Genomic DNA, 25,248 nt, shown 5'->3' with positions numbered 1-25,248 from the left:
GCTGGTTGTTCATGTGGGACTGGTCCTATAAGTATACATATTTACCAGAAGTGTGCACACAGCACAACAGTTTCGAAAGTCATCACTTGACTGCATTAATGAATGAATAGGAAAGGAGCTTTTGTTTTGTTTTGTGCATTAGCTGCCTAAGCAAAGTTTATTTTATGGATTTTAGCTTGTTTGTTATTGCTAAAGTCTTAAAACATGAGATTTTGCCTGTCAGTTGCTTGAAAATTCATATTTTTTTAAAAAGCTTTCAGACTCTACAGGGATCACAACACTCTTTAGTTCTACATACTTACTCAGGCAAATGAAACTTGACCAAAAATTGTGGTGACTTACAATGCTATATAAATAAAAACTTGCACATGTATTAAAAAAAATGTGAATGCCTTTAAAAAGGCTTACTCTTACAGTCAATGGGCATCTTAAAGGTTATCCTTCCTGTAGATTCTCCTGAGGCCATCACTCCACCAGCTCGTAATTAGTGTGTTGGCTATTCAGTGCTAACAATTTCTTGAAGCTGAAATTGGCACAGTAGTCTCTGTTCCCTTTAGTATCTATTAATGAAATTCCCACTGGCTTTGAGTGCAAGTTTTGATGCCTATTCCAGGTTTTAATGCAGGAGAGACTTAAGGTTAGCAGGAATCTAGTGGAATAGGATTTCTGTTGGATTTCCTGACCCGCTCTAATCATCCCACAATCACCCCAAATTAGGATACTCAGATGACAAAAATTGGCCTAGATCAAGTAAATGCACAATCTTAATTTCAACATGGGGAGAAAAGATATAGAAGTTGAAGTAAGGCCATTCGACCCATCGAGTCCACTCCGCCATTTAATCCTGGCTGATGGGCATTTCAACTCCACTTACCCACACTCCTCCATAGCCCTTAATTCCTTGCGAGATCAAGAATTTATCAATCTCTGCCTTGAAGACATTTATTGTCCCAGCCTTCAGTGTGCTCCGAGGCAATGAATTCCACAGGGCCACCACTGGCTGAAGAAATGTCTCCTCCTCATTTCCATTCACAATTGACCTTCTCTAATTCTGAGGCTGTGCCCATGGATCCTCGTCTCCTCACCTAACAGAAACAACTTCCCAGCGCCCACCATTTCTAAGCCATGCATTATATTGTAAGTTTCTATTAGATCTCCCCTCAATCTTCTAAACGCTAGTGAAAACAATCCCAGGATCCTCTGCTGTTCATCATATGTTAGGCCTACCATTCCAGGGATCATCGGTGTGAATTTCTGCTGGACAAACTCCAATGTCAGTATGTCCTTCCTGAGATGTGGGGCCCAAAATTGGACACAGTACTCTAAATGAGACCTAACTAAGCTTTATAAAGTCTCAGAAGCACATTGCTGCTTTTATATTCCAACCCTCTTGAGATAAATGACAATGTTACATTCACTTTCTTAATCACCGACTCAACCTGCAAGTTAACCTTTAGAGAATCCAGAACTGGCATTTCCAGATCCCTTTGGACTTTGGATTTATGAATTTTCTCACTGTTTAGAAAATAGTCCATGCCTGTATTCTTTTTTGAAAAGTGCAAGACCTCGCATTGAATTTCAGCCATTGCCTGGACCACTCTCCTAAACTGTCTAAAATCTTTCTGCAAGGCAAAAGTGAGGACTGCAGATGCTGGAAACCAGAGTTTAGATCAGAGTGGTGCTGGAAAAATCACAGCAGGTCAGTCAGCATCTGAGGAGCAGGAAAAATTGTTGTTTCGGGCAAAAGTCCTTCATCAGGAAAGAGCTTTTGCCTGAAACATCAATTTTCGTGCTCCTCAGACGCTGACTGACCTGCTGTGCTTTTCCAGCACCACTCTGATCTAAATCTTTCTGCAGCCTTCCCACCTCCTCGATACTACCTGCCTGTCCACCTAACTTCGTACCATCGGCAAACTTCGCCAGGATGCCCCCAGTCCCTTCGTCCATATCATCAATATATAAAGTGAACAGCTGCGGCCCCAACACTGAACTTTGCGGGAGACCACTTGTCACCAGCTGCCATTCTGAAAAAGAATCTTTTATCCCAACTCTCTGCTTTCTGTCAAACAGCCAATCCTCTGTCCATGAGAGTATCTCACCTAGAACACCAAGGCCCTCACCTTACTCAGCAGCCTCCTTTATCAAAGACCTTTTGGAAGTCTAGATAGATAACATCCACTGGATTTCCCTGGTCTAACCTACGTGTTACCTCCTCAAAGAATTCTAACAAGTTTGTTAGGAACGACTTCCCCTTACTAAATCCATGCTGACTTGTTCTAATGAGAGTAAAAAATGAGGTCTGCAGATGCTGGAGATCACAGCTGAAAATGTGTTGCTGGTCAAAGCACAGCAGGCCAGGCAGCATCTCAGGAATAGAGAATTCGACGTTTCGAGCATAAGCCCTTCATCAGGATTGAGAGAGAGTAGCCAAGCAGGCTAAGATAAAAGGTAGGGAGGAGGGGCGATGGAGGTGGGATAGGTGGAAGGAGGTCAAGGTGAGGGTGATAGGCCGGAGTGGGGTGGGGGCGGAGAGGTCAGGAAGAAGATTGCAGGTTAGGAGGGCGGTGCTGAGTTGAGGGAACCGACTGAGACAAGGTGGGGGGAGGTGAAATGAGGAAACTGGAGAAATCTGAATTCATACCTTGTGGTTGGAGGGTTCCCAGACGGAAGATGAGGCGCTCCTCCTCCAGCCGTCGTGTTGTTATGTTCTGCCGGTGGAGGAGTCCAAGGACCTGCATGTCCTCGGTGGAGTGAGAGGGAGAGTTAAAGTGTTGAGCCACGGGGTGGTTGGGTTGGTTGGTCCGGGCGTCCCTGAGGTGTTCTCTGAAGCGTTCCGCAAGTAAGCGGCCTGTCTCACCAATATAGAGGAGGCCACATCGGGTGCAGCGGATGCAATAGATGATGTGTGTGGAAGTACAGGTGAACTTGTGGCGGATATGGAAGGATCCCTTGGGGCCTTGGAGGGAAGTGAGTGTGGAGGTGTGGGCGCAAGTTTTACATTTCCTGTGGTTGCAGGGGAAGGTGCCGGGGGTGGAGGTTGGGTTGGTGGGGGATGTGGATCTGACGAGGGAGTCACGAAGGGAGTGGTCCTTGCGGAACGCTGATAGGGGAGGGGAGGGAAATATATCCTTGGTGGTGGGGTCCGTTTGGAGGTGGCGGAAATGACGGCGGATGATACGTTGTATACAGAGGTTGGTGGGGTGGTAGGTGAGAACCAGTGGGGTTCTGTCTTGGTGGCGGTTGGAGGAGCGGGGCTGAAGGGCGGAGGAGCGGGAAGTGGAGGTGATGCGGTGGAGGGCATCGTCGATCACGTCTGGGGGGAATCTGCAGTCCTTGAAGAAGGAGGCCATCTGGGCTGTGCGGTGTTGGAACTGGTCCTCCTGGGAGCAGATGCGGCGGAGATGAAGGAATTGGGAATATGGGATGGCGTTTTTGCAGGGGGCAGGGTGGGAGGAGGTGTAGTCCAGGTAGCTGTGGGAGTCAGTCGGTTTATAGTAGATGTCTGTGTTGAGTCGGTCGCCCGAGATAGAGATGGAAAGGTCTAGAAAGGGGAGGGAGGAGTCTGAGACAGTCCAGGTGAATTTCAGGTCGGGATGGAAGGTGTTAGTAAAGTTGATGAACTGTTCAACCTTCTCATGGGAGCACGAGGCAGCGCCGATACAGTCATCGATGTAGCGGAGGAAAAGGTGGGGGGTGGTGCCAGTGTAGTTGCGGAAGATGGACTGTTCCACATATCCTACGAAGAGGCAGGCATAGCTGGGGCCCATGCAGGTGCCCATGGCAACTCCTTTAGTTTGGAGGAAGTGGGAGGATTGAAAAGAGAAGTTATTCAGGGTGAGGACCAGTTCAGTCAGTCGAAGGAGGGTGTCAGTGGAAGGGTACTGGTTGGTGCGGCGGGAAAGGAAGAAGCGGAGGGCTTTGAGTCCTTCGTGATGGGGGATGGAGGTGTACAGGGACTGGATGTCCATAGTGAAAATAAGGCGTTGGGGACCGGGGAAGCGAAAATCCTGGAGGAGGTGGAGGGCGTGGGTGGTGTCCCGAACGTAGGTGGGGAGTTCTTGGACTAAAGGGGACAGGACCGTGTCGAGGTATTGGGAGATGAGTTCGGTGGGGCAGGAGCAGGCTGAGACAATGGGTCGGCCAGGGCTGGCAGGTTTGTGGATTTTGGGCAGGAGGTAGAAACGGGCGGTGCGGGGTTGTGGGACTATGAGGTTGGAGGCGGTGGATGGGAGATCCCCTGAGGTGTTGAGGTCATGGATGGTCTGGGAGATGATGGTTTGGTGGTGGGAGGTGGGGTCGTGGTCAAGGGGGCGATAAGAGGAGGCGTCCGCGAGCTGGCGTTTGGCTTCAGCCGTATAAAGGTCAGTGCGCCAAACTACCACCGCGCCTCCCTTTTCTGCAGGTTTGATGGTGAGGTTGGGATTGGAGCAGAGGGAGTGGAGGGCTGCACGTTCTGAGGGTGAGAGGTTGGAGTGGGTGAGAGGGGTGGACAGGTTGAGTCGGTTAATGTCACGGCGGCAGTTGGCTATAAAGAGGTCGAGGGCGGGTAGGAGGCCAGCACAGAGTGTCCAGGTGGATGGGGTGTGTTGGAGGCGGGAGAAGGGGTCGTCAGAGGGTGGGCGGGAGTCTTGGTTGTGAAAGTAGGCACGGAGGCGAAGGCGGCGGAAGAATTGTTCAATATCCCGGCGCGTGTTGAACTCATTAATTCGAGGGCGTAGGGGAATGAAGGTGAGGCCCCTGCTGAGGACTGATCTTTCATCCTCAGAGAGGGGGAGATCTGGAGGGATGGTGAAAATCCGGCATAGTTGGGAGCTAGGACCTGGTGTGGGACTGGAGCTGGGGCTGGGGGCGGGGTTAGGGGCGGGAACAGAGATCGAAGTAGGGGCGGAGTTAGACGTGGTGACGTTACTCGATGTGGGGGCGGAGTCAAGCGTGGGGGTGGGGTCATGCGTCGTGACGGAAATAAGCGTGGGGGCGAGGTTATGCGTGGTGACGAGGGTTTGCGTGGGGGCGGGGTTACGTGAAGTGACGAAAGATGGCGTGGGGGCGGGGTTATGCGTGGTGACGAATGTTTGCGTGGGGGCGGGGTTACGCGTAGTGACGAAAGACGGCGTGGGGGCGGGGAAACCTGAGGATTTGTGCTCCTGCAGGTTAGTGATGTCAGTGGGGGCGGAAGTGGCTGCGCCGACAGCAACCGGAGGGGCGGAAATGGTTGCGGCGACGGAGGAATGGTGGTTATTCCCGGTGGCCGCGTGGGTCGCGGGTCCGTCGGGGATCGTGGAAGCGGTTGTGTGTGCGGTGGTCACCGGGGCAGTTGTTGGTCACCGGGGCAGAACCACTAACCCCACTGGTTCTCACCTACCACCATCGACGATGCCCTCCACCGCATCTCCTCCACTTCCCCCTCCTCCGTCCTTGAGCCCCGCTCCTCCAACCACCACCAAGACAGAACCCCACTGGTTCTCACCTACCACCCCACCAACCTCCGCATACAACGTATCATCCGCCGTCATTTCCGCCACCTCCAAACGGATCCCACCACCAAGGATATATTTCCCTCCCCTCCCCTATCAGCGTTCCGCAAGGACCACTCCCTTCGTGACTCCCTCGTCAAATCCACACCCCCCACCAACCCAACCTCCACCCCCGGCACCTTCCCCTGCAACCGCAGGAAATGTAAAACTTGCGCCCACACCTCCACACTCACTTCCCTCCAAGGCCCCAAGGGATCCTTCCATATCCGCCACAAGTTCACCTGTACTTCCACACACATCATCTGTTGCATCTGCTGCACCTGATGTGGCCTCCTCTATATTGGTGAGACAGGCCGCTTACTTGCGGAACGCTTCAGAGAACACCTCAGGGACGCCCGGACCAACCAACCCAACCACCCCGTGGCTCAACACTTTAACTCTCCCTCCCACTCCACCGAGGACATGCAGGTCCTTGGACTCCTCCACCGGCAGAACATAACAACACGACGGCTGGAGGAGGAGCGCCTCATCTTCCGCCTGGGAACCCTCCAACCACAAGGTATGAATTCAGATTTCTCCAGTTTCCTCATTTCCCCTCCCCCCACCTTGTCTCAGTCGGTTCCCTCAACTCAGCACCGCCCTCCTAACCTGCAATCTTCTTCCTGACCTCTCCGCCCCCACCCCACTCCGGCCTATCACCCTCACCTTGACCTCCTTCCACCTATCCCACCTCCATCGCCCCTCCCCCAAGTCCCTCCTCCCTACCTTTTATCTTAGCCTGCTTGGCTACTCTCTCTCATTCCTGATGAAGGGCTTATGCTCGAAACGTCGAATTCTCTATTCCCGAGATGCTGCCTGGCCTGCTGTGCTTTGACCAGCAACACATTTTCAGCCTTGTTCCAATGAGACCCTGCCCTTCTAAGGATTTAGAAATCTCACCCTTAACAATTAATATCCTGAATTCTGGAATTTTACCAGCAACAGAGGTTAGGCTAATTGGCCTATAATTTTCCATCTTTTGTCTTGACTCTTTCTTGAACAAGGGGGGTTACAACAGCGATTTTCCAATCATCTGGGAGTTTCCCTGACTCCAGCAACTTTTGAAAGATCAAACCAACGACTCCATTATTTCCTCTGCCATGTCCCTCAGAACTCTAGGATTTAGGACACTGGGGCCAGGAGATTTATCAATTTTTAGACCTTTTAGCTTTCCTAGCACTTCCTCTTTTGTAATAGCTACCATACTCAACTCTGCCCCCGACTCTCCTTAATTATTTGGATATTACTCAGGTCTTCCACTGTGAAGACTGATGCAAAGTACTTATTGAATTCTTCAGCTATTTCCTTACCTCCCATCACTCGCATTCCAGCATCAATTTGGAACGGCCCAATGTCTGCTTTTACTTCTCCTTTTTTTCTCATATATTGAAAGAAACTTTTACTATCATTTCTAATAATACTGGCTAGCCTAATACTGACATCCAGCCACACAGCACACCCTGCAACTGACACCCAGCCACACTGCACACCCTGAAACTGACATACAGGCACATTGCACACTGGCTAGCCTAATAATAGGCTAGCTATTCCCCAGTATTTAAACCTCCCTGTTTTAATTGCACACTGGCTAGCCTAAACTACTGGCTAGCCTAATAATACTGGCTTGCTTCTATGTGATCCTCTCCTTTAAAAAAGGATAAATCTCAATTATTATAAGTAATTCTATAAACTTTAGTCTCAAATTGTACTGTATTAAAGGTACTACAATTTATAAAAAAGAGAAACTCACAAATAGGTCATGAACATTAACTTACCATCAACATAGCTTGTTCCATCAAACTCCTTTGTAAAATAGACACCATGTGGTTGAATGCTGTAGGCGCGGTCTGCATTATTCATAAATGTAACAAAAATGGTGTCTCCAACTTCGGCTTTGATTACTGGACCTTATGAAACAATTAAAATAATGTAATATTGTTTGTTTTCAAATAACAAAAAGTTAAAACAACAAATCATATATGATACCAAGTATTCCTAGGTGATCTTCCATTTGTGATCGATCTTTTCTAGTGCTAAAGGTTTCATCGGTATATTCAACATAACGAACTTTCCAGTATTCTCCTCCTATTTTATCAGTACTTCTCTTGAAGAAAATCTCAGAATCACTGTAAGAAATTAAAAACATGTATTTGCCAAGAGTGAGGATATTTTTAAAAGAATGTATTTTATTCCTACAACAGTATGAACAATTCCTTGTGTAATACTGTAAGTAATCATTAAGATGTACAAGTAGACATTTCATGCAAACTTAATTTTTCATCCAATATGAACACTCATACGACAGATTGTAGATAACTAGAAAAAGACGCTTAAAGTGGTTGAAGACAATTTGTTGGCAACACACCACATACGCAATCACATTTCTTCACAGGAAATATTATAGTGGAGAGGTAGAACAACACTCAATAACTTATTTAATCAGACTCCTACAGTGCAGTTGGGTGCAGTTTAAAATTTGCTATAACTCTGTAGTGAAAAGATTTCATTCCTTTAGTTCCCACTGGTTAAGATGACCACATATAGTTCCATTATGTTATCAATTAAATATCTTTGAAGCACTGATGCACGCAATTGAACACTTTAGCCTTGATGACCAACCCATTTTTAACAGGAATTTCACACCAGAAATTTAAGAACTGGTAAATGATAGGATACAGATGTTAAGTTAAAAATAAGGATTTTCAATTATTACTTCCCTTTAAAATTACCCCCGAAGTAGTTGGTAAGCAAATTCAAGGTCAGATGATTGACAAAAGGAACAGAGGAAGACCATGGTTCTTGTAACAATAGAATTATCATACGAAGCAAGCCAAGCCATAAAGGATAAATAGCTGAGACTGAAATATTATACATGCATTCTAGGGTTGTAATAAATTGCTGAAGACAGACATTTTGCAGAATCTTTCATTGGGAGATTAAAAGTGGCAAAAAGTGATAGATTGAGTACTTCAATCCCCAGTAATAAATTTTACAATACAATTATTTTTTAAAAATACAGCGCAGGAACAGGCCTTCGGTCGTCTAACCCTACGCTGACACACTTTGCCCATCCATATTAAATTTGTCTTCACTTACAGGATCAGTTTCCTTCTATTCCCTTCCTATTCATGTATTCATTCAAGTGCTTCTTGAATGCTGCTATTGTGTCTGCTTCCACCATTTCCTCTGGCAGTGCGTTCCAGGCACTCATTACCCTTTGTGTGAAAAACTTGCCTTGCACATCTCTTAAACTCCCCCCATCCCTGCACCTTGAACCTGTGTTCCCTAGTAAGTGACCCCTTCACTCTAGGGGAAAAAGCTTCATACTTTCCACTTTATCCATGCCATTCACAATCATAGAAGCTTCAATCAAGTCACCCCTCAATCTCCTCTGTTCCAGTGAAAACAAATTCATAGCTAAACTTCCACATATCAAGCAATATCCTGGTAAACCTTTTCTGTACCCTTTCCAAAATATCCATATCTTTCTGGTAGTGTGGTGACCAGAACTGTACGTAATATTTCAAGTGTGGCCTAACAAAAGTTCTATAAACCTGTACCATTAACTTGCCTATCCTTACAATCAATGCCCCTTCCATTGAAGGCACATATGCCATAGACCTTTTTTTACTACCTTTTCTACCTGCACTGCCACCTTCAGTGATCTGTGGACCTGCATATCCAGATCCCTCTGAATATCAATATTCCTTAGGATTCTGCCATTGTTATGGACCAGGATAGACCCCCTCCAAATATTTTGAGAAGGTAGCCTAGAGCCTAACATTTTCTTATTTTAAAGGCAAATGTGAAGTGGATATTCCAGGTGTGATGCAGTTGGTCAAATCTCTCAACTTCAAGCAAAACAATTTATTTAAACACTACAGTTGCAACACAAACAAAAGAAAGCAAAATTTAGAATAACTTAGCTCTTGGAAAACTTAACCAAATCGATACAGTAACCATTATTAACTAACTGTTCCAATACAGTAACATCCCTTAAACACACCACTGGGTAAATTCAAATACAGATTCTTACAGGCAGAAGGGGGCAGAATCAAGGGAGAGATCTCTGAAGGAAGTCAGAGGCGTTCTGTACTGAAGCTTGCAACTCCCCTGGACTCTCACATCTCATGACTGCACAGGTAAAACAAACTAGAAAAAAAAATCTGAACACGGAGAACTGACCACTTCCCTTCTACAGTTGATCTAGATCCTTTGGCACCTCTGCCTTTATGATCTTTATTCAAAATAAAACATGGATAAAATAACCGTTTTAAAGTGACAGCATCATCACACCTTCCCTCCCTGCCTTAAAAAACCCCATCAATATACAAAGATGGTTTCATTTTAAACCCCTTAGTCTTACTCTGTTATTACACTACAACACAATATATATTATGTTGACTCTAAGCATGCAAACAAACATTTGCTACAACATTCTATTTCATTCCATGTATTCCTGCTAAAAAATGCCTCTGTTTCTTTCATCCTAGTCTCGAAAACCCGTCAACAATTATGTTTTCCCATCCTGCCATGTGTACAATTTTCAAATTGAATGGCTGCAATAATAAGCTCCATCTAAACAGACTGAAATTTTTCTCCTTAAATTTCTCCAAAAACTTTAATGGATTATAATCAATATATATAATTCACATTATTGGCAATATAAATGTTGAAATGCTGTAACACCAAGTTCAAGGTCTGCTTCTCAATTGTGGAACGTTTCTGTTGATGAATATTCCATTTCCTGGTCTTTCTATCTTTTTGTCATCCTCTTGTAAGAGCACAGCCAGACAGCCATACAACTTGCATCAATAGCTAACTTGAATGGCTTTGCATAATTAGATGTGGCTAATATTGGGACAGTGGATAACACAGCTTTCAAACTGTCAAATACTTTCTGACATTCCTCCATCCACTGGAAGTTTCTGCACTTGCTCAATAAGTCAGAGTGGAGCAGCCATACTGCCAAAGTTTGGCACGAATTTCCAAAAAACCCACTGAATCCTCAGAATCATGGCACTTCTCCTTTTGTCAATGGTATGGGAAACTCCCCAGTAACCTTTGATTTCACATTCCGCGGGGGCACCTATCCACATCCAATAACATAGCCCAGGAAGGTGACTTGGGCTTTGGCGAAGTCACTCTTAGCCAGATTTATCACCAAGTCTGACTCTCAAAGTTGATCAATTAATTCCAATAAATACTGCAAATGTTCCTTCCATGTTTGACTAAAAATCACCAGATCATCAATACATACCACACAATTGGGTAATCTAGAAACGACTTTATTGGTTAGTTTTTGAAATGTAGCTGACGCATCTTTCATACCAAATGGCATTACTTTAAATTGATACAGTACATTTGTTGTTACAAAAGCCAAAATTGTTTTTGCTCTTTTGGATAAAAGGTATCTGCCAGTATCCCCTGAGCAAGTCCAACTTAGAAATATAAGTTTCCTATTCCACCTTCTCAATATAGTCTTCCAAATTTTGGGCGGCACGGTAGCACAGTGGTTAGCACTGCTGCCTCACAGCGCCTGAGACCCGGGTTCAATTCCCGACTCAGGCGACTGACTGTGTGGAGTTTGCACGTTCTCCCCGTGTCTGCGTGGGTTTCCTCCGGGTGCTCCGGTTTCCTCCCACAGTCCAAAGATGTGCGGGACAGGTGAATTGGCCATGCTAAATTGCCCGTAGTGTTAGGTAAGGGGTAAATGTAGGGGTATGGGTGGATTGCGCTTCGGCGGGTCGGTGTGGACTTGTTGGGCCGAAGGGCCTGTTTCCACACTGTAAGTAATCTAAAAAAAAAATGTGGAACTGGATATGAATGAGACTTTGTAACTGCTTTGACTTTGTGATAGTCTACACATAACCTTTGGGTACCATCTGGTTTTGGCACCATAACTATGGGTATCGCTGCAATTCCCTTCAATTAGGTTGTCTTGGAGCATGTGTTCAATCTCTTTTTAAATCTACAAGGATGTTTTTAATTGGAACAGCATTTCCTATAACTACATCATGCACAAATAGATTAGTACTTCTCAGCTTATTTTCACATATCCCTGCATGCAATAGCTCTTTCAGGTCATTTTTATTTTCATCTGGTAGGTAACCCAATAATTTATCCTAATTTTTGACAGTTTCTTCATTGTCCAATTCAATCTGAGGAATGTCTAATTCATTATCCTCTGAACTTGGTTCTTCATTCTGTGTTGTAACCAGCAATACATTCTCCTATCAAAACATATTTTTTTGAGCATATTCATAAAACACACACAGATTTCTTTCTGTCTGAACTCCTTACCAAATAGCTCACCTCACTCAATCTCCTTTCAATTTGATAAGGTCCACTAAACCTTGCTTTTATAGGTACACCTATCATTGGAAGTAACACTAACACTTTATGTTAGCAAAATTGAAAGTTTTTGTTTTCTTGTCTGCTTCCGGTTTCATCTTACGTTGTAATATTTTAAAATGCTGTCTATCCAACTCCCCCGCTCTATCTACAGGTTCCCTATAATTTGACATGTAGTCCAAACATGTGGTCTCCGAATTCTGACTCGCCAATTTCTCTTGAAATTTTAGTGGCCCTCTCACTTCATGCTGAAAAACTAATTCAAATGGACTGAATCTGGCCGATACATTTGGTGCATCTCTAATGACAAAAAGGTACAAAAGGAATTCCTTTATTCCAATCGTCTGGATAGTCTTAAGCACTTAATATGGTCTTTAACATGTGATGCCACCTTTCTAGTGCTCTCTGCAATTCTAGATGACATGCAGTGGATTTGAATTGTTTTATTCCTGAGCTGACCATAATTTCCTTGAATAATTTTGATGTAAAGTTTGACCGTTGATCTGATTATATCTCTCTGGGTAGTCCATATCTAGTGAAAAATTTGAGCAACTCTTTCAATCCTTTTAACTGTGATATTGCACAATGGAATGGTGCCTGGAAAGCTCCTGGACACATTCATTATTGTTAACAAATACTGACCTTGTTACTGCACAGTCAGAAAAATCTTCCTGTATACCTCAGTTGCCTGATTTTCCACTGGCTTTTTAACCACAGTTGGCAGCACAACTACCTGTGACCCAGCTATTTCATTAGCAAGGGCAAATTGTATTCCTGGTATCATGAGCTCTTTCAAGACTCCTACAATGACTCCTCCACTTTTCAGTGGATGCTCTAACCTCTCTCTACATAATTGAGCACTTCTTGTCCTGCCATGAATTCTATGTAATAGCACTTTTCCTGGCAATAGTCATTCTGAGTTACATATCTCATCTCTCAACAAAGAATGACATTGACCCTAATCTCCTAATACTGTAGCTTCTTTACCTGCTGCTCCTGGCCTGTGCAAGTAAACTTTGCCTTTGCAGGTAAATGGTTTAAGAAGATCTAGCACTTCTTCTTAACCAACCTCTGACTAGGTAGTACATTATGGTGCAGCTTTTTTGCCTCCACTATGCTTTACTTTACTACTTCAACAAAATTCACTGGCTTATCCTGTTTTCCTACATCCATCTTCCCAATCCTTTTTCTAACCCACCAACATTTCATGTGGCCTACTTTATTACAGAAAACATTGGGAGCTTTTTGTCTTCTCTTTCCCCTTCATGGAATTCCCTGTTGCAAGTTATCTTTATGAACTTCACTGAAAACTACATTTCCCTCACTATTGAGGATTTCTCTTTTCCCAATTTCTATGCCTCATGGATTGTTATCGATGTTGGAAATCAAATTTTGATTTATGAACCAACTCATAATCATCAGCCATTCCAACTGCCAATCTTGCCATTTTAACTCTCTGCTCTTACACGAGTTGTCACTACTTCAGAAAGTGAATTTTTGAACTCCTCCATCCACATTAGCCAACTTTTCAGTCTAAGTGCCAATTCAAACTTTCTTTCTCTCTTTTTTTCTCCTTTTCTTTTTGTTTTGCTGGGGCGATTCATTCATTTTCTCTGTCCTCTGCTTTTAATCATAATTAAACTGTTTCATTTCCTTTTCTTTCGCCTCTAAAGCGGTTTCATTTTCAGTTAAATTTTAGCCATTTCCAATGACTTTTCCAGCAAATTTAAATACCGAGCTATTGCTGTAATTATCTCGCTTTTTGTCACAGATGAAGGCAACTTCTACTCCAGCTTGTCTGCCAATCCCAAAAGCTTTGCCTTGTTCATCTTTTGTAAAGCCCTCAAAGTCACTTCTTCCACCTCCAAAAAACTCCGAGTGAATTCAAAGAACCAATACCTCTCCAAGCACTGTTTAAACCAACCAAATTCAACACCCAGAACAAAAGACATCATTACCAATCACTCGCTGCCTTTGATTCCAACAACTCTCATCCCAAATTGGAACAACAGAATAAATCCCACCAAGAACCCACAATCTGTTATGGACCAGGTCAGAACCCCTCAAAGCATTTTAAAAAGGTAGCATAGAGCCTAACTATTCTTATTTTAAAGGCAGATTTAAAGTGGATATTCCAGGATTGTTGCAACTGGTCAAACCACTCAGTTTTAAGCACAACAGAATTTATTTAACCACTACAATTGAAACACGAACAAAAGAAAACAGAATTTAGAATAATTTAATTATTGGAAAACCCAGTCGACTCGATATAGCAACTTAACTAAGCAGCTGATCCAATTCCCGTAACATCCCATGAACACCCCCCTTAGCAAAAGGTAAATTCAAACTCAAGTTTTCACAGGTAGGAGAGATTTCAGACAGAAAGCCAGTCAGCAACGATCTGCTGAAGTTTGGAACCTTTCTCCCTGTAGCAGCTTCTCACTGTTACAATTAAAAGAAATAGAAAAAACCTGAATTGTGAGAACTGGCCATTCCCCTGCCATTGTTAAATTCATCTCTTGCCCAGATATTTCAGCATCTTTCCTTTTTGACCTCTCTTAACAAAAAAAAACCCAAGGACAAAATAACCTTGCTAAAGGGGCATCGTCACACTTCTCAACCAACCTCTGACCAGCTTATACATTCTGGTGCAGCGTTTTAACAACCATTGTACTTTCCTTCACCACCAACAAAATTCACTGGCTACTTTTTCTCACCCACCAACACTGTGACTACATGTGGCCTACATGCAGTGAAAACACCGGAGCTTTTTAACTTCTCTTCCGTTTCGTGGGTTGCCTTTTTACTCTGCAGTAAGATAACCTTATTATTTCATTAAGATCTACTTTTCCCTTACCACCCCCAATTTCTGTCCTTTACAGATTGAAATTGATTTTGGAAATCAAACTTTGATTTATGAACCAACTCATAATCATCAGCCACTTAAGCTGCTATTCTAGCCATTTTAACTCTTTGCACTTCCACAGGAGTTCTCACTATCTGAGGAAGTGAATTTTTGAACTCCTCAAAAAAGTTGTCTCTCTAAGAGCATCATATGTTTGATCTATTTTTAATGTCTTTATCCACCCATCAAAACTACTTTGTTTGATCCTTTCAAACTCAATGTATATTTGACCAGGGTTCTCCAAAGACTGTTGAAACATTGACTGTAGGCTTCTGGCACTAACCCAGACGCATGTATAATGGTTTTCTTCACCTTCTTTTACTCCCCAGATACCTCTTCTGATAGTGATGCAAATACCTCACTAGCTCTACCAAACAATTTTGACTGGATCAAAAGAACCCATATGGTCACTGGCCACTTCATTGTTACGACACGGTAGTGAATCCTTCTGCTAATTAAACCAAAAACACAGAAAGGCTCACCTCACCTCAAAATCTGTTAAAGTATGAGTGACAGAGAACTTGTCAAATTCCACTATTTAACAAAAAACATAAATTTTATTCTTTAACTTGAAAGTGAACATTAAATAATCACTATTTCCAACTCTAAATCTCCTTTCTCTTAAAGGTTGTTATCTACCTATCAATCAAGAACAGTATACAGATCCAATATAGTCCCTATTAAAATTTACAGTGACTCTGGTTTTGAAAACTAGACGGTGGCTGTTGTCTCTGGTGTCGATCTTCCTCTCTAAATCTCCTTGGGTCATCTTTGGTCTTCTGCCGCACAGACTTTTCATATGAAAAAGGTATATTTGATAGTGTGTGTTTTCAGGCAGTCTGTCAAACAATGGGAGGTGGTGGTCTTTCCAGACAACTGTCCAAACTGGTATCTAGGTCACAGCCAAATGTTACACTTTCAATTTTCCAGCACACACTGTGACATGACAGGGGCTTGCCAAATTTCACTCTCTCAAAAGATACAGTACATGCCTTCAACTTCATAACAGCATCTACATCCTCCTCATCAAATTTAGGCAATGCTTGGATATACTTAAACAGATCCCCACCACGCCTTTTGCTGCGATGGGTTTGCTCATTAACACTATTCTCATCAAACCTACTTTCTACCTTCACCTCTATCCTTTTACATCAACTTTCCAGTCTAGTTGCTAGTTCCTGCATTTCAAACTCTCTCCCCCTTTCTCAGTTTCCTCGCACATTTTTTCCCTTTCTTCTTTCACTTTTTCCGCTTTTTCAAGGGACTTCCTTTCCTTTGCTTTTCGTTCTGCCAAAGCAATTCTTCTTTTCTTTTTGTTCTGCTTTTAACCGTAACTGAAACCATTTCAGTTCCTTTTTACGTTGACGCTGCTTCATCTGCAATTGAATTCTAGCAATTTCCAAAAAATTCTGATGGCATTTCCAGCAAATTTAAATGCTGAACTTTTTTCACAAGACAACTCTGCTTGTCTGCCAATGCCAATAGTTTTGCCTTGCAAACTTTTTTGTAAAACCCCCAAAGTCATTTATTTCACCCCTAGAAAATCTTTAGTGACTAAAAGAGCCATTACTACACAAAGCACTGTTTAAAACAACTGAATTCAACACCAGAACAAAAGGCACTACTAATACCAACCACTCATCACCTTTGAGTCTAACAATCCTAAACCCAAAGCCGAATTGTAGAAAGAATCCCAACAAGAGCCCCCAGTCTATTATGAACGAGGCCAGAACCCCTCCAAATATTTTAAGAAGGTAGCCTACACTCTAACATTTTTGTATTTTAAAGGCAGATATGAAGTAGATATTACAGGTGTGATGTAGCTAGTCAAACCATTCACTTTAAGCAAAACAGAATTTAAACACTACAGTTGAAACATGAAGGAAAAAAAGTGGAATTTAGAATAACTTAAGCAACCCAATACAGTAACTATTACTAATTGACTGCTACAACACAGTCACACCTCTTAAACACACTTCTTGGCAAAACACAAACTTCCAGGCAGAAGCGAGCAGCATAAAGAGGAGGTCTCAGAAGAAAGTCAGGAGTTCTGTACTGAAGTTTGCAACTCCCCTGGACTCACACTACTTGTGACTGCTACAACTAAGTCAAACTAGAAAAAACCAGAACTGGGAGAACTGGCCACTCCCCTTCCATTATTGAACTAGACATTTTGGTACCTCTGCCTTTATTAACTTTCTTTAAAAACAGCAAGGACAAAATAATGCTTTTAAAGTGACAACATCGTCACAGCCATTCACTGTATAATTTCCATCTATACTTCACCTTACATAATCCATTTGTCCAGAATAAACTCCATCTGCCATTTTTTTGCCCACACCTCCAACTGATCTACATCCTGCTGTATCCTCTGACAATCCTCCTCACTATCCACAATTCCACCATTCTTGATATCATCTGAAAACTTACTAATTAGGCCAGCCATGTTTTCCTGCAAATTATTTATGTAAACCACAAACAGCAGAGGGCCCAGCACTGATCCCTGTAGAATACCACTAGTCACAATCTTCCACTCGTTCCACCATTACACTCGGTCTCTCATGACGAAGATGTGGAGGTGCCGGTGTTGGACTAGGGTGGACAAAGTTTAAAAAAAATCACAACACCAGGCTATGGTCCCACGTGTTTATTTGGAAATATAAGCTTTTGGACTGCTGCTCTTTCATCAGATAGCTGGCTACCTGACTTCGCTGTTTGTATCTGTTTGCCACGAGGAACCTTGCCAAAGGCTTTACTGAAGTCCATATAAACAACATCAACCACTTTTCACTCAATCATCTTTGTTATCGCCTCAAAAATCTCAATCAAATTAGTGAGGCATAACCTTTAACCGTTATGTGCAGTAGAAATAAGATGCATTTCACCTTTATTCATGAACCTATTGATCTTCATTGACAACACTAGACAAAAGCTTTTTTTTGGTGAGTGGGGGAGAACCACCCTTTATTTTTACAATTTATGCATCTGGTCACTGCAAATGAAATAAAATAAACACAAATGTTACTATTGGTTACCTTTTTATTGTAACACAAAGACTGCATAAAGTTTGTAAGCTGTAAGAAAATAAGACATTTTGCTCAAAGTGTCTATTTATGCTCAACTTAGTGTTCAGTGTTCACTGGCAAGAGGAACATGATGAATCTTGAGATTAGAGATAGAAGTTTGATTAGTCTGGATCATGTTGACAGAAGTAGGGAAGATGTGTTGGGCAGGCTACAGGTTATTGAGGTTGACAAATCTCCAGGACCGGATGGGATCTATCCCAGGTTGCTGAGGGAAGTGAGAGGAAATAGCGAGGGCCCTGACAGATATCTCTGTGGCATCCTTAAATACAGGTGAGGTGCCAGAGGGCTGGAAAGTTGCTCATGTTGCCCCCCTGTACAAGAACGGTAGTAGGGATGTTCCAGGTAACTACAGACAAGTGAGCCTGACGTCAGTGGTGGGAAAGTTGCTGGAGAGGGTACTGAGGGATAGGATCTATTTATGTTTAGAAAAGAATGGGCTTATCAGTGATAGGCAACATGGTTTTATGAAGGGGATTAACTAACTTAATAGAATTCTTCGAGGAAGTAACCAAGTTGATAGATGAAGGAAGAGCTGTTGATGTCACATACATGGACTTTAGTAAGGCGTTTGATAAGGTTCCCCCTGGTAAACTAATGGAAAAAGTGAAATCACATGGTGTGCAGGGTGTTCTAGCTAGGTGGATAAAGAACTGGTTGAGCAACAGGAGACAGAGAGTAGTAGTTGAAGGGATTTTCTTGAAATGGAGAAAGGTGACCAGTGGTGTTCCACAGGGGTCAGTGTTGGGGCCACTGTTTGTAATATACCTAAATGATCTGGAAGAGGGCACTGTTGGTACGATCAGCAAGTTTACAGATGACATGAAGATTGGTGGAGTAGCTGAAAGCAGAAGGGACTGTCAAAGAATACAGGAGGATATAGATAGGCTGGAGAGTTGGGTGGAAAAGTGGCAGATGGATTTCAATCCAGACAAATGTGAGGTGATACATTTAGGTAAGACTAATTCTAAAGCGAATTATACAATGAATGGAAGAGCCTTGGGAAAAGTTGATAGGCACAGAGATCTGGGAGTGCAGGTCCATTGTACCCTGAAGGTTGGTGCACAGGGGTGGTCAAGAAGGCATATAGTATGCTTGCCTTTACTGGACGGGGTACTGAGTAGAAGAGCTGGCAAGTCATGTTAAAATTGTACAGGATGTTGGTTCAGCCACATTTAGAATATTGGGTACAGTTCTGGTCACCACATTACCAAACGGATGTGGATGCTTTGGAGAGGGTGCAGAGAAAGTATAAGAGGATGTTGCCTGGTATGGAAGGTGCTAGCTATGAAGACAGGTTGAGTAAGTTAGGTTTATTTTCATTAGAAAAAAGGAGATTGGGGGGGGGGACCTGATTGAGATTTACAAAATCATGAAGGTATAGAGAAGCTTTTTCCCAGGGTGAAGGATTCCATAACGAGAGGTCATGCTTTCAAGGTGAGAAGTGGAAAGTTTAAGGGGAATACACATGGCAAGTACTTTACACAGAGGGTGGTGGGCATCTGGAACGCATTGCCAGCAGAGGTGGTAGAGGCAGGCATGGTGGATTCAGTTAAGATACGTCTGGACAGATGCATGAGTAGGTGGGGAGCAGAGGGGTACAGATGCTTAGGAATTGACCGACAGGTTTAGACAGTGCATTTGGATCGGTTCAGGTTTGGAGGGTCAAAGGCCCTTTTCCTGGGCTGTAAATTTTCTTTGCTCTTTTTTCTTTATTCTTAAGTGACTTTCTACAGCCCTTTAAGTAGCTTAGTGGCTCAGTGGTTGGCACTACTACCTCTCAGTGCCAGGGACCCAGGTTTGATTTCCGATTCAGGTGACCATGTGGTAATTGCACATACCACCTGTGTCTGCACGGGCTTCCTCCGCGTTTCCTCCCATAGTCCAAAGATGTGCAGGCTAGGTGAATGGGTTATGCTAAATTGCCCATAGTGTTCAGGGGTGTGTAGGTTAGGTGCATTAGTCAGTGGGAGCTGTAGAGTAATAGGGTAGGGGAGTGGGTCTGAATGGAATACTCTTTGGTGGGTCAGTGTAGACATGTTGGTCCAAAGGGTCTGTTTCCACAGTGTAGGGGTTCTATGATTCTATACCCATCTATCAGGGTCTTGATTGGTTAGTTCAGTTGGTTGGATGGCTGCTTTCTGATGCAAGTGATGTCAATAATGTAGGTTCAATTTCCACACTGGCTGAGGTTACCAGGAAGGACTCTCCTACCCTAACCCCTCCCCTCAGGGGTGGTAATGCTCAGGTTAAACTGCTATCAGTTGTCCCACTTTGTCTCTACATAATGAGAGCGCAGCCCTAAGGCAATTTTATCATTAGCATGGTCTGAGAGAGAATGCAGAGATTAATAACTGGGACCTCCTGTGCTTCAGTCGGGGTGGATCTCTAACCAGGAGCAGGAGCAGGACTAGGCCTCATGATTTAAGTCCCTGCCCTTGCAATCAGCAGAATCTTCAACTTTCTTCCCTCCACTATGCCCATTAAACTTCCCAACAAATGCACCTATACTATTTGCCTTAGCTACCACCTGCAGTAGCCAGTTCCACATTCTCAGTATTCTCTGGGCAAAGTTTCTTCTTAAATTTCCAATTTGATTTCTTGGTGACTATTTTATATTGATCACTTCTGGTATTGTTCTCCCCGCTGGTCTGGAATTTTGTGCAGCCAAGCCAGAAGGCCTTTAAAAAATTATGTCTGAATTCCCAATCCCAATTCTATGTCCAGCAATTTGGCTCATGCAGGAAAATGCTGTAGGTAACTAGTCAACACTACTGCCATTGTCAGCTTGTGAGGAGGAGCGTTTAAAATCCTCCCCTGCTACTTTAATGGAGTTCTTCAGAGGAGTCATGAATCACAGGGAAACCCAGATTCAAAATGACAGCCAAGGCAAAACAGCAACTCAACATTCCCTTTAAAACAGATTGCCTTGTTACTCTCTCAAAGCTCTCAGTCATTCATAATATCAAGGTGAGTATTATATCAATTTCCAACCTTTTGGTAGTTTATACACAAAAACAAAAAGGAAGTTTCAATATCTATGTTTCTGCGTAACTTAAAATATCTATTTTACTTATGGGCCCTTTGAAATTTTAAGCGTATATTTCCTTTTTGCATTCTTAATTTTAATGAGTTCTCTCCGAATCTCTTTTGTAATGCTGCACTCAGTAAATGCCACTTTTCTCCTCTTCAATTTTTTCCTCAAGTTGTTATCATCATTTATGGCATCTTATGGTACTATATTTAGGTTATTCTTGATTTTAGCAAAATATAACTTTATTGTATTTTGGTGAATATATTTTAATCATTTTCTCCTGTGATTTGACACCATTGTTTTCTGATATTGCTTTATCCAATATCTCCTTTAAGAACTTACCAGTTTTTCTCCAATAAAGTATCATGGTCTTTATCATTCTCAAGTCTTTATTAATTATTATCCCAAACTTTAATATATTTATAGTCACTATTGCCTCAATATTCCCCCATGTCTTTCTTTAATCTACTCCAATTCATTCCCTATTACCATACCCACCTGTGGATCTTCCCTTTTTGGGCTTGTATGCACAGGGTTAGAATGGAATCCTGCACACATTGCAGAAATGTTTATTCCCTTATGCTGTTTAGCTACCTCGTATGGCCAACTAATTTACTGGTATTTTAAATCTTCCATGAATAGGTGTCTAATTCATTCATAATCATTTCCTCTGCCTATCATTTGGTGCATTATAGACCATTCAAAGTTTGGGAGAAGATTTGTAGCTTGAGTGCTCGTTATTGTCGTTCTGTTCGCTGAGCTGGGAATTTGTGCTGCAGACGTTTCGTCCCCTGTCTCGGTGACATCCTCAGTGCTTGGGAACCTCCTGTGAAGCGCTTCTGTGATGTTTCCTTTGGCATTTATAATGATTTGTATCTGCCGCTTCCAGTTGTCAGTTCCAGCTGTCCGCTGCAGTGGCCGGTTTATTGGGTCCAGGTTGATGTGCTGATTGATTGAATCTGTGGATGAGTGCCATGCCTCTGGGAATTCCCTGGCTGTTCTCTGTTTGGCTTGTTCTAGAATAGTAGCGTTGTCCCAGTCGAATTCATGTTGCTTGTCATCTACGTGTGTGGCAACCAAGGATAGCTGGTCATGTCGTTTCGTGGCTAGTTGGTGTTCATGGATGTGGATCATTAGCTGTCTTCCTGTTTGTCCTATGTAGTGTTTTGTGCAGTCCTTGCTTGGGATTTTGTACATTGGTTCTGCTCATGCTGGATACACTATGGATACACCATCTCTCACAGTGTGATTGAGCCTCTAGGATTCCATGACACATCTCTATATAAATGGATTCTATTTCTGTTGTACTAATGGCTGCATTATTTTATTTTTCCACTCTCATTATATTAGCCCTGTTAAGTGCAGCTAATCCACCTCCTCCTTTTCCTACAGTGGCTTTTTAAATATGATACCCCACAATATTTGATTTGCAGTTCTCTCTCTCAAAAACCCTGACTACAGCTGACTTCTGAAATATATTACTGCCACCAGTTCCCCAGTTTTAAATTTTTCACCTTGTGTCCCAGACTGCTTAACTCATTTTTAGAAGCAACTCTTATTTTCACAAGGAATTATGGGCCATGGGGAGAGTGCAGGTAAGTGGAATTGAAACATTCATCAGCCATGATTAAATGGCAGAGTGGACTCAATGGGCCAGATGGTCTTGCTTCTACTCCGATGTCTTATTTTTAAGATTTTTTTTAAAAAACACTTCCACTGTTTAGCTATATTTATTCTCTGAATATTTGTATCCTCCCTTCAGTTTGCTCCATGCTCTCCTTTCCAATCTCATTTAAGTAAGTTTAAGCTGGTTTCATTTCTTTTCAATAACTGCCAGTCCTACAGACTCTAAGTCTTTGCCAGCTCTGTACTTGCCTTTTCCACTAGGAAGCTGGCCATTTGCAGGTGGGTGGAATCTCATCCATTGGTACAGCTCCTTCCTATATCAGCACTGGTGGAATTGCCCTGTGAAAAAGCAAGTCCTTTCCCATACCAGCCCTTTAGCCACTTGTTAACTCCCTAATTGGCCTGTCTCTTTGCCACTTTTTAAATACGCTTGTTCATAAATCAGCTGCATGCATGAAATGGTATGTCCAGAAGATTTGAAAGAACATATACACATTTAACCAATATTACAGATCAATTAATTTTAAAATTACCTTCCTTCTGCATCTAGTGGCTGACCATTAAATAAATTCTTGTTTGTTGGACCATATTTCCACTGGTCTATTTCAGCTGCAATGAAGTAGTTTCTTTCTTTACCAGTAAGTGTGGTTTCTGAATAATGGTGCCCACATTCCTGCACAACAAACAATGCTTGCATACCAGCTAGAGAATAAAGAAAACTTAAATGTTAAAAGGGCACAAAGATTCAATAAAAGAAATTATATTGGCAATCCTTTTCTTCTCTAGAAGCTGCACCCTGATGCTATAAAGCCAGAAATACACCGCTTCTCAGGCAGCATCAGTGAAAAGGCAACATTCCCCCTCCCTGACTGAAGGGTCAGGAGCAAATCTGTCATACCTTGGCCAGGCACAGGATGCACATTGTTGTGTAGTGATTGAAACCAGTTGAATCTTGTTGACTACAGGATATTTGATTGGGATTGTCAATCAGGTACAATTAAGGAAAGCCCTGGCAGATCAGTATAACCAAGACAGAAAAAAATAAGCACTACTGCTGTTCGGCAGTCGTGTAGGGTTTACAAAAAATATATCCAAACAAAGGGGAGTCAGAATCTCAGTTCAGGAGAGTGACTCTGAGCTGGCTGGCCACAGCCAGTGTACTGTGGTGAAAAGTTAGTTCTTTGGACTGGGAGACATTTGCCTTCTTAAAAAAAACAGGAGATTTAGAATTTCCTCGGGGGAAAAAAAGAAAAGAAATATAAAAAACTAAGACAAAAGGGGCACTGCTTGTCACTGGCCACTCGGGTGTTTCCTTACTTCCTGCTGGTGGAATATTAATAAAGTTTTTTGTATTCATTTTTTCACTGTGTCCCGTACCTGTGCATACCTGATATGGGTGCTAGATAATAAATAAATACTGCAGTTTGGCAGTAGTATAGGGTTTATAATAATAAAAAAACAGGAGATCTGGAATCACTTCAGTTAAGGAAAATGACTCCGAGCTGGCTGGCCACAACCATTGTTACTGCGGGGAAAAGTTAGTTCTCGGGATGGGGAGACATATATAACCATGACAAAAGGGGCACTGCCTGTCACTGGCTACTTGGGCATTTTTTCTTCCTAGTAGTGGAATATGAATAAATCTTTCTGCACTCTATGTTTCTTCACTGTGTCCCGTACCTGCACACACATGACATGAGTACTAGGGAAAAATAAGCACTACCACTGTTTGGTGGTAGTGTGTGGGTTTAAAGGGAAAAAAATTATACAAACAGGGATTTAGAATCTCCTCAGTTCAGGGAACTGGCTCCGAGAAAGGAAAAAAAGGAAAAATATAACCAAGACAAAAGGGGCACTGCTTGTCACTAGTCACTTGGGTATTTTTTTCTTCCTAGTAGTGAAATACGAATGACATTTTCTGCACTGTGTCCTGCACTTGCTCACACATGACATGGTTGTTAGGGAGAAATAAGCACTACTGCTGTACTTCAGCAAGGCATTTAATAAGGTTCCCCATAGTAGGCACATTCATCAAGTCAGGAAGTATGGGATACAGGGAGATTTGGCTATCTGGATTCAGAATTGGCTGGCTGACAGAAGGCAGAGAGTGGTTGTAGATGGAAAGTATTCTGCCTGGAGGTCAGTGTTGAGTGGGGTCCCGCAGGGCTCTGTTCTTGGGCCTCTGCTCTTTGCAGTTTTTATAAATGACTTGGATGAGGAGGTTGAGGGGTTGGTTAATAGATTTGCTGATGACACAAAGGCTGGAGGTGGCATTGATAGTATACTGCAGGCTGCAGCGTGACATAAACAGGATGCAGAACTGGGCTGAGAAATGGCAGATGGAGTTCAACTTGGATAAATGCGAAGTGATGCATTTTGGAAGGTTGAACTTGAATGCTGAATATAGGATTAAAGATAGGATTCTTGGCAGTGTGGAGGAACAGAGGGATCCTTAAAGTTGTCACCCAAGTGGATAGGGTTGTTCAGAAAGCATATGGTGTTTTAGCTTTTATTAATAGGGGAATCGAGTTTAAGAGCCGCAAGGTTTTGCTACAGCTCTACAAGTCCCTGGTGAGACCCACACTTGGAATATTGTGTCCAGTTCTGGTTGCCCTATTATAGGAAAGATTCGGCGGCTTTGGAGAGGGTGGAAATAAGGTTTACTAGGATGCTGCCTGGCTTGCCTTATGGAGAATGGTTGAATAAGCTTGGACTTTTCTCACTGGAGAGAAG

The 25,248-nt window shown here is 42.8% G+C and overlaps 1 protein-coding gene across 1 annotated transcript in view; it reads right to left on the bottom strand.

The window, feature by feature from the left end:
- The window catches only part of LOC132816921 (ferroxidase HEPHL1-like), a 139,121-nt gene that overhangs the window by 62,367 nt on the left and 51,506 nt on the right, over nt 1-25,248 (bottom strand). Inside the window, exons 6-8 of the mRNA XM_060826946.1 lie at nt 23,049-23,217; nt 7,500-7,639; nt 7,289-7,420 (exon numbers count right to left, since the gene is read on the bottom strand). Of these exons, the coding sequence (XP_060682929.1) occupies nt 7,289-7,420; nt 7,500-7,639; nt 23,049-23,217 (441 nt within the window). The remainder of the gene's footprint in view (nt 1-7,288; nt 7,421-7,499; nt 7,640-23,048; nt 23,218-25,248) is intronic.

Source organism: Hemiscyllium ocellatum, chromosome 6 (genome assembly GCF_020745735.1).
Source record: "Hemiscyllium ocellatum isolate sHemOce1 chromosome 6, sHemOce1.pat.X.cur, whole genome shotgun sequence".
NCBI classification, from domain to species: Eukaryota; Metazoa; Chordata; class Chondrichthyes; order Orectolobiformes; family Hemiscylliidae; genus Hemiscyllium; species Hemiscyllium ocellatum.
The sequence above is the reverse complement of the archived record's forward strand: the minus strand, read 5'-3'. Positions and strand labels throughout refer to the sequence as shown.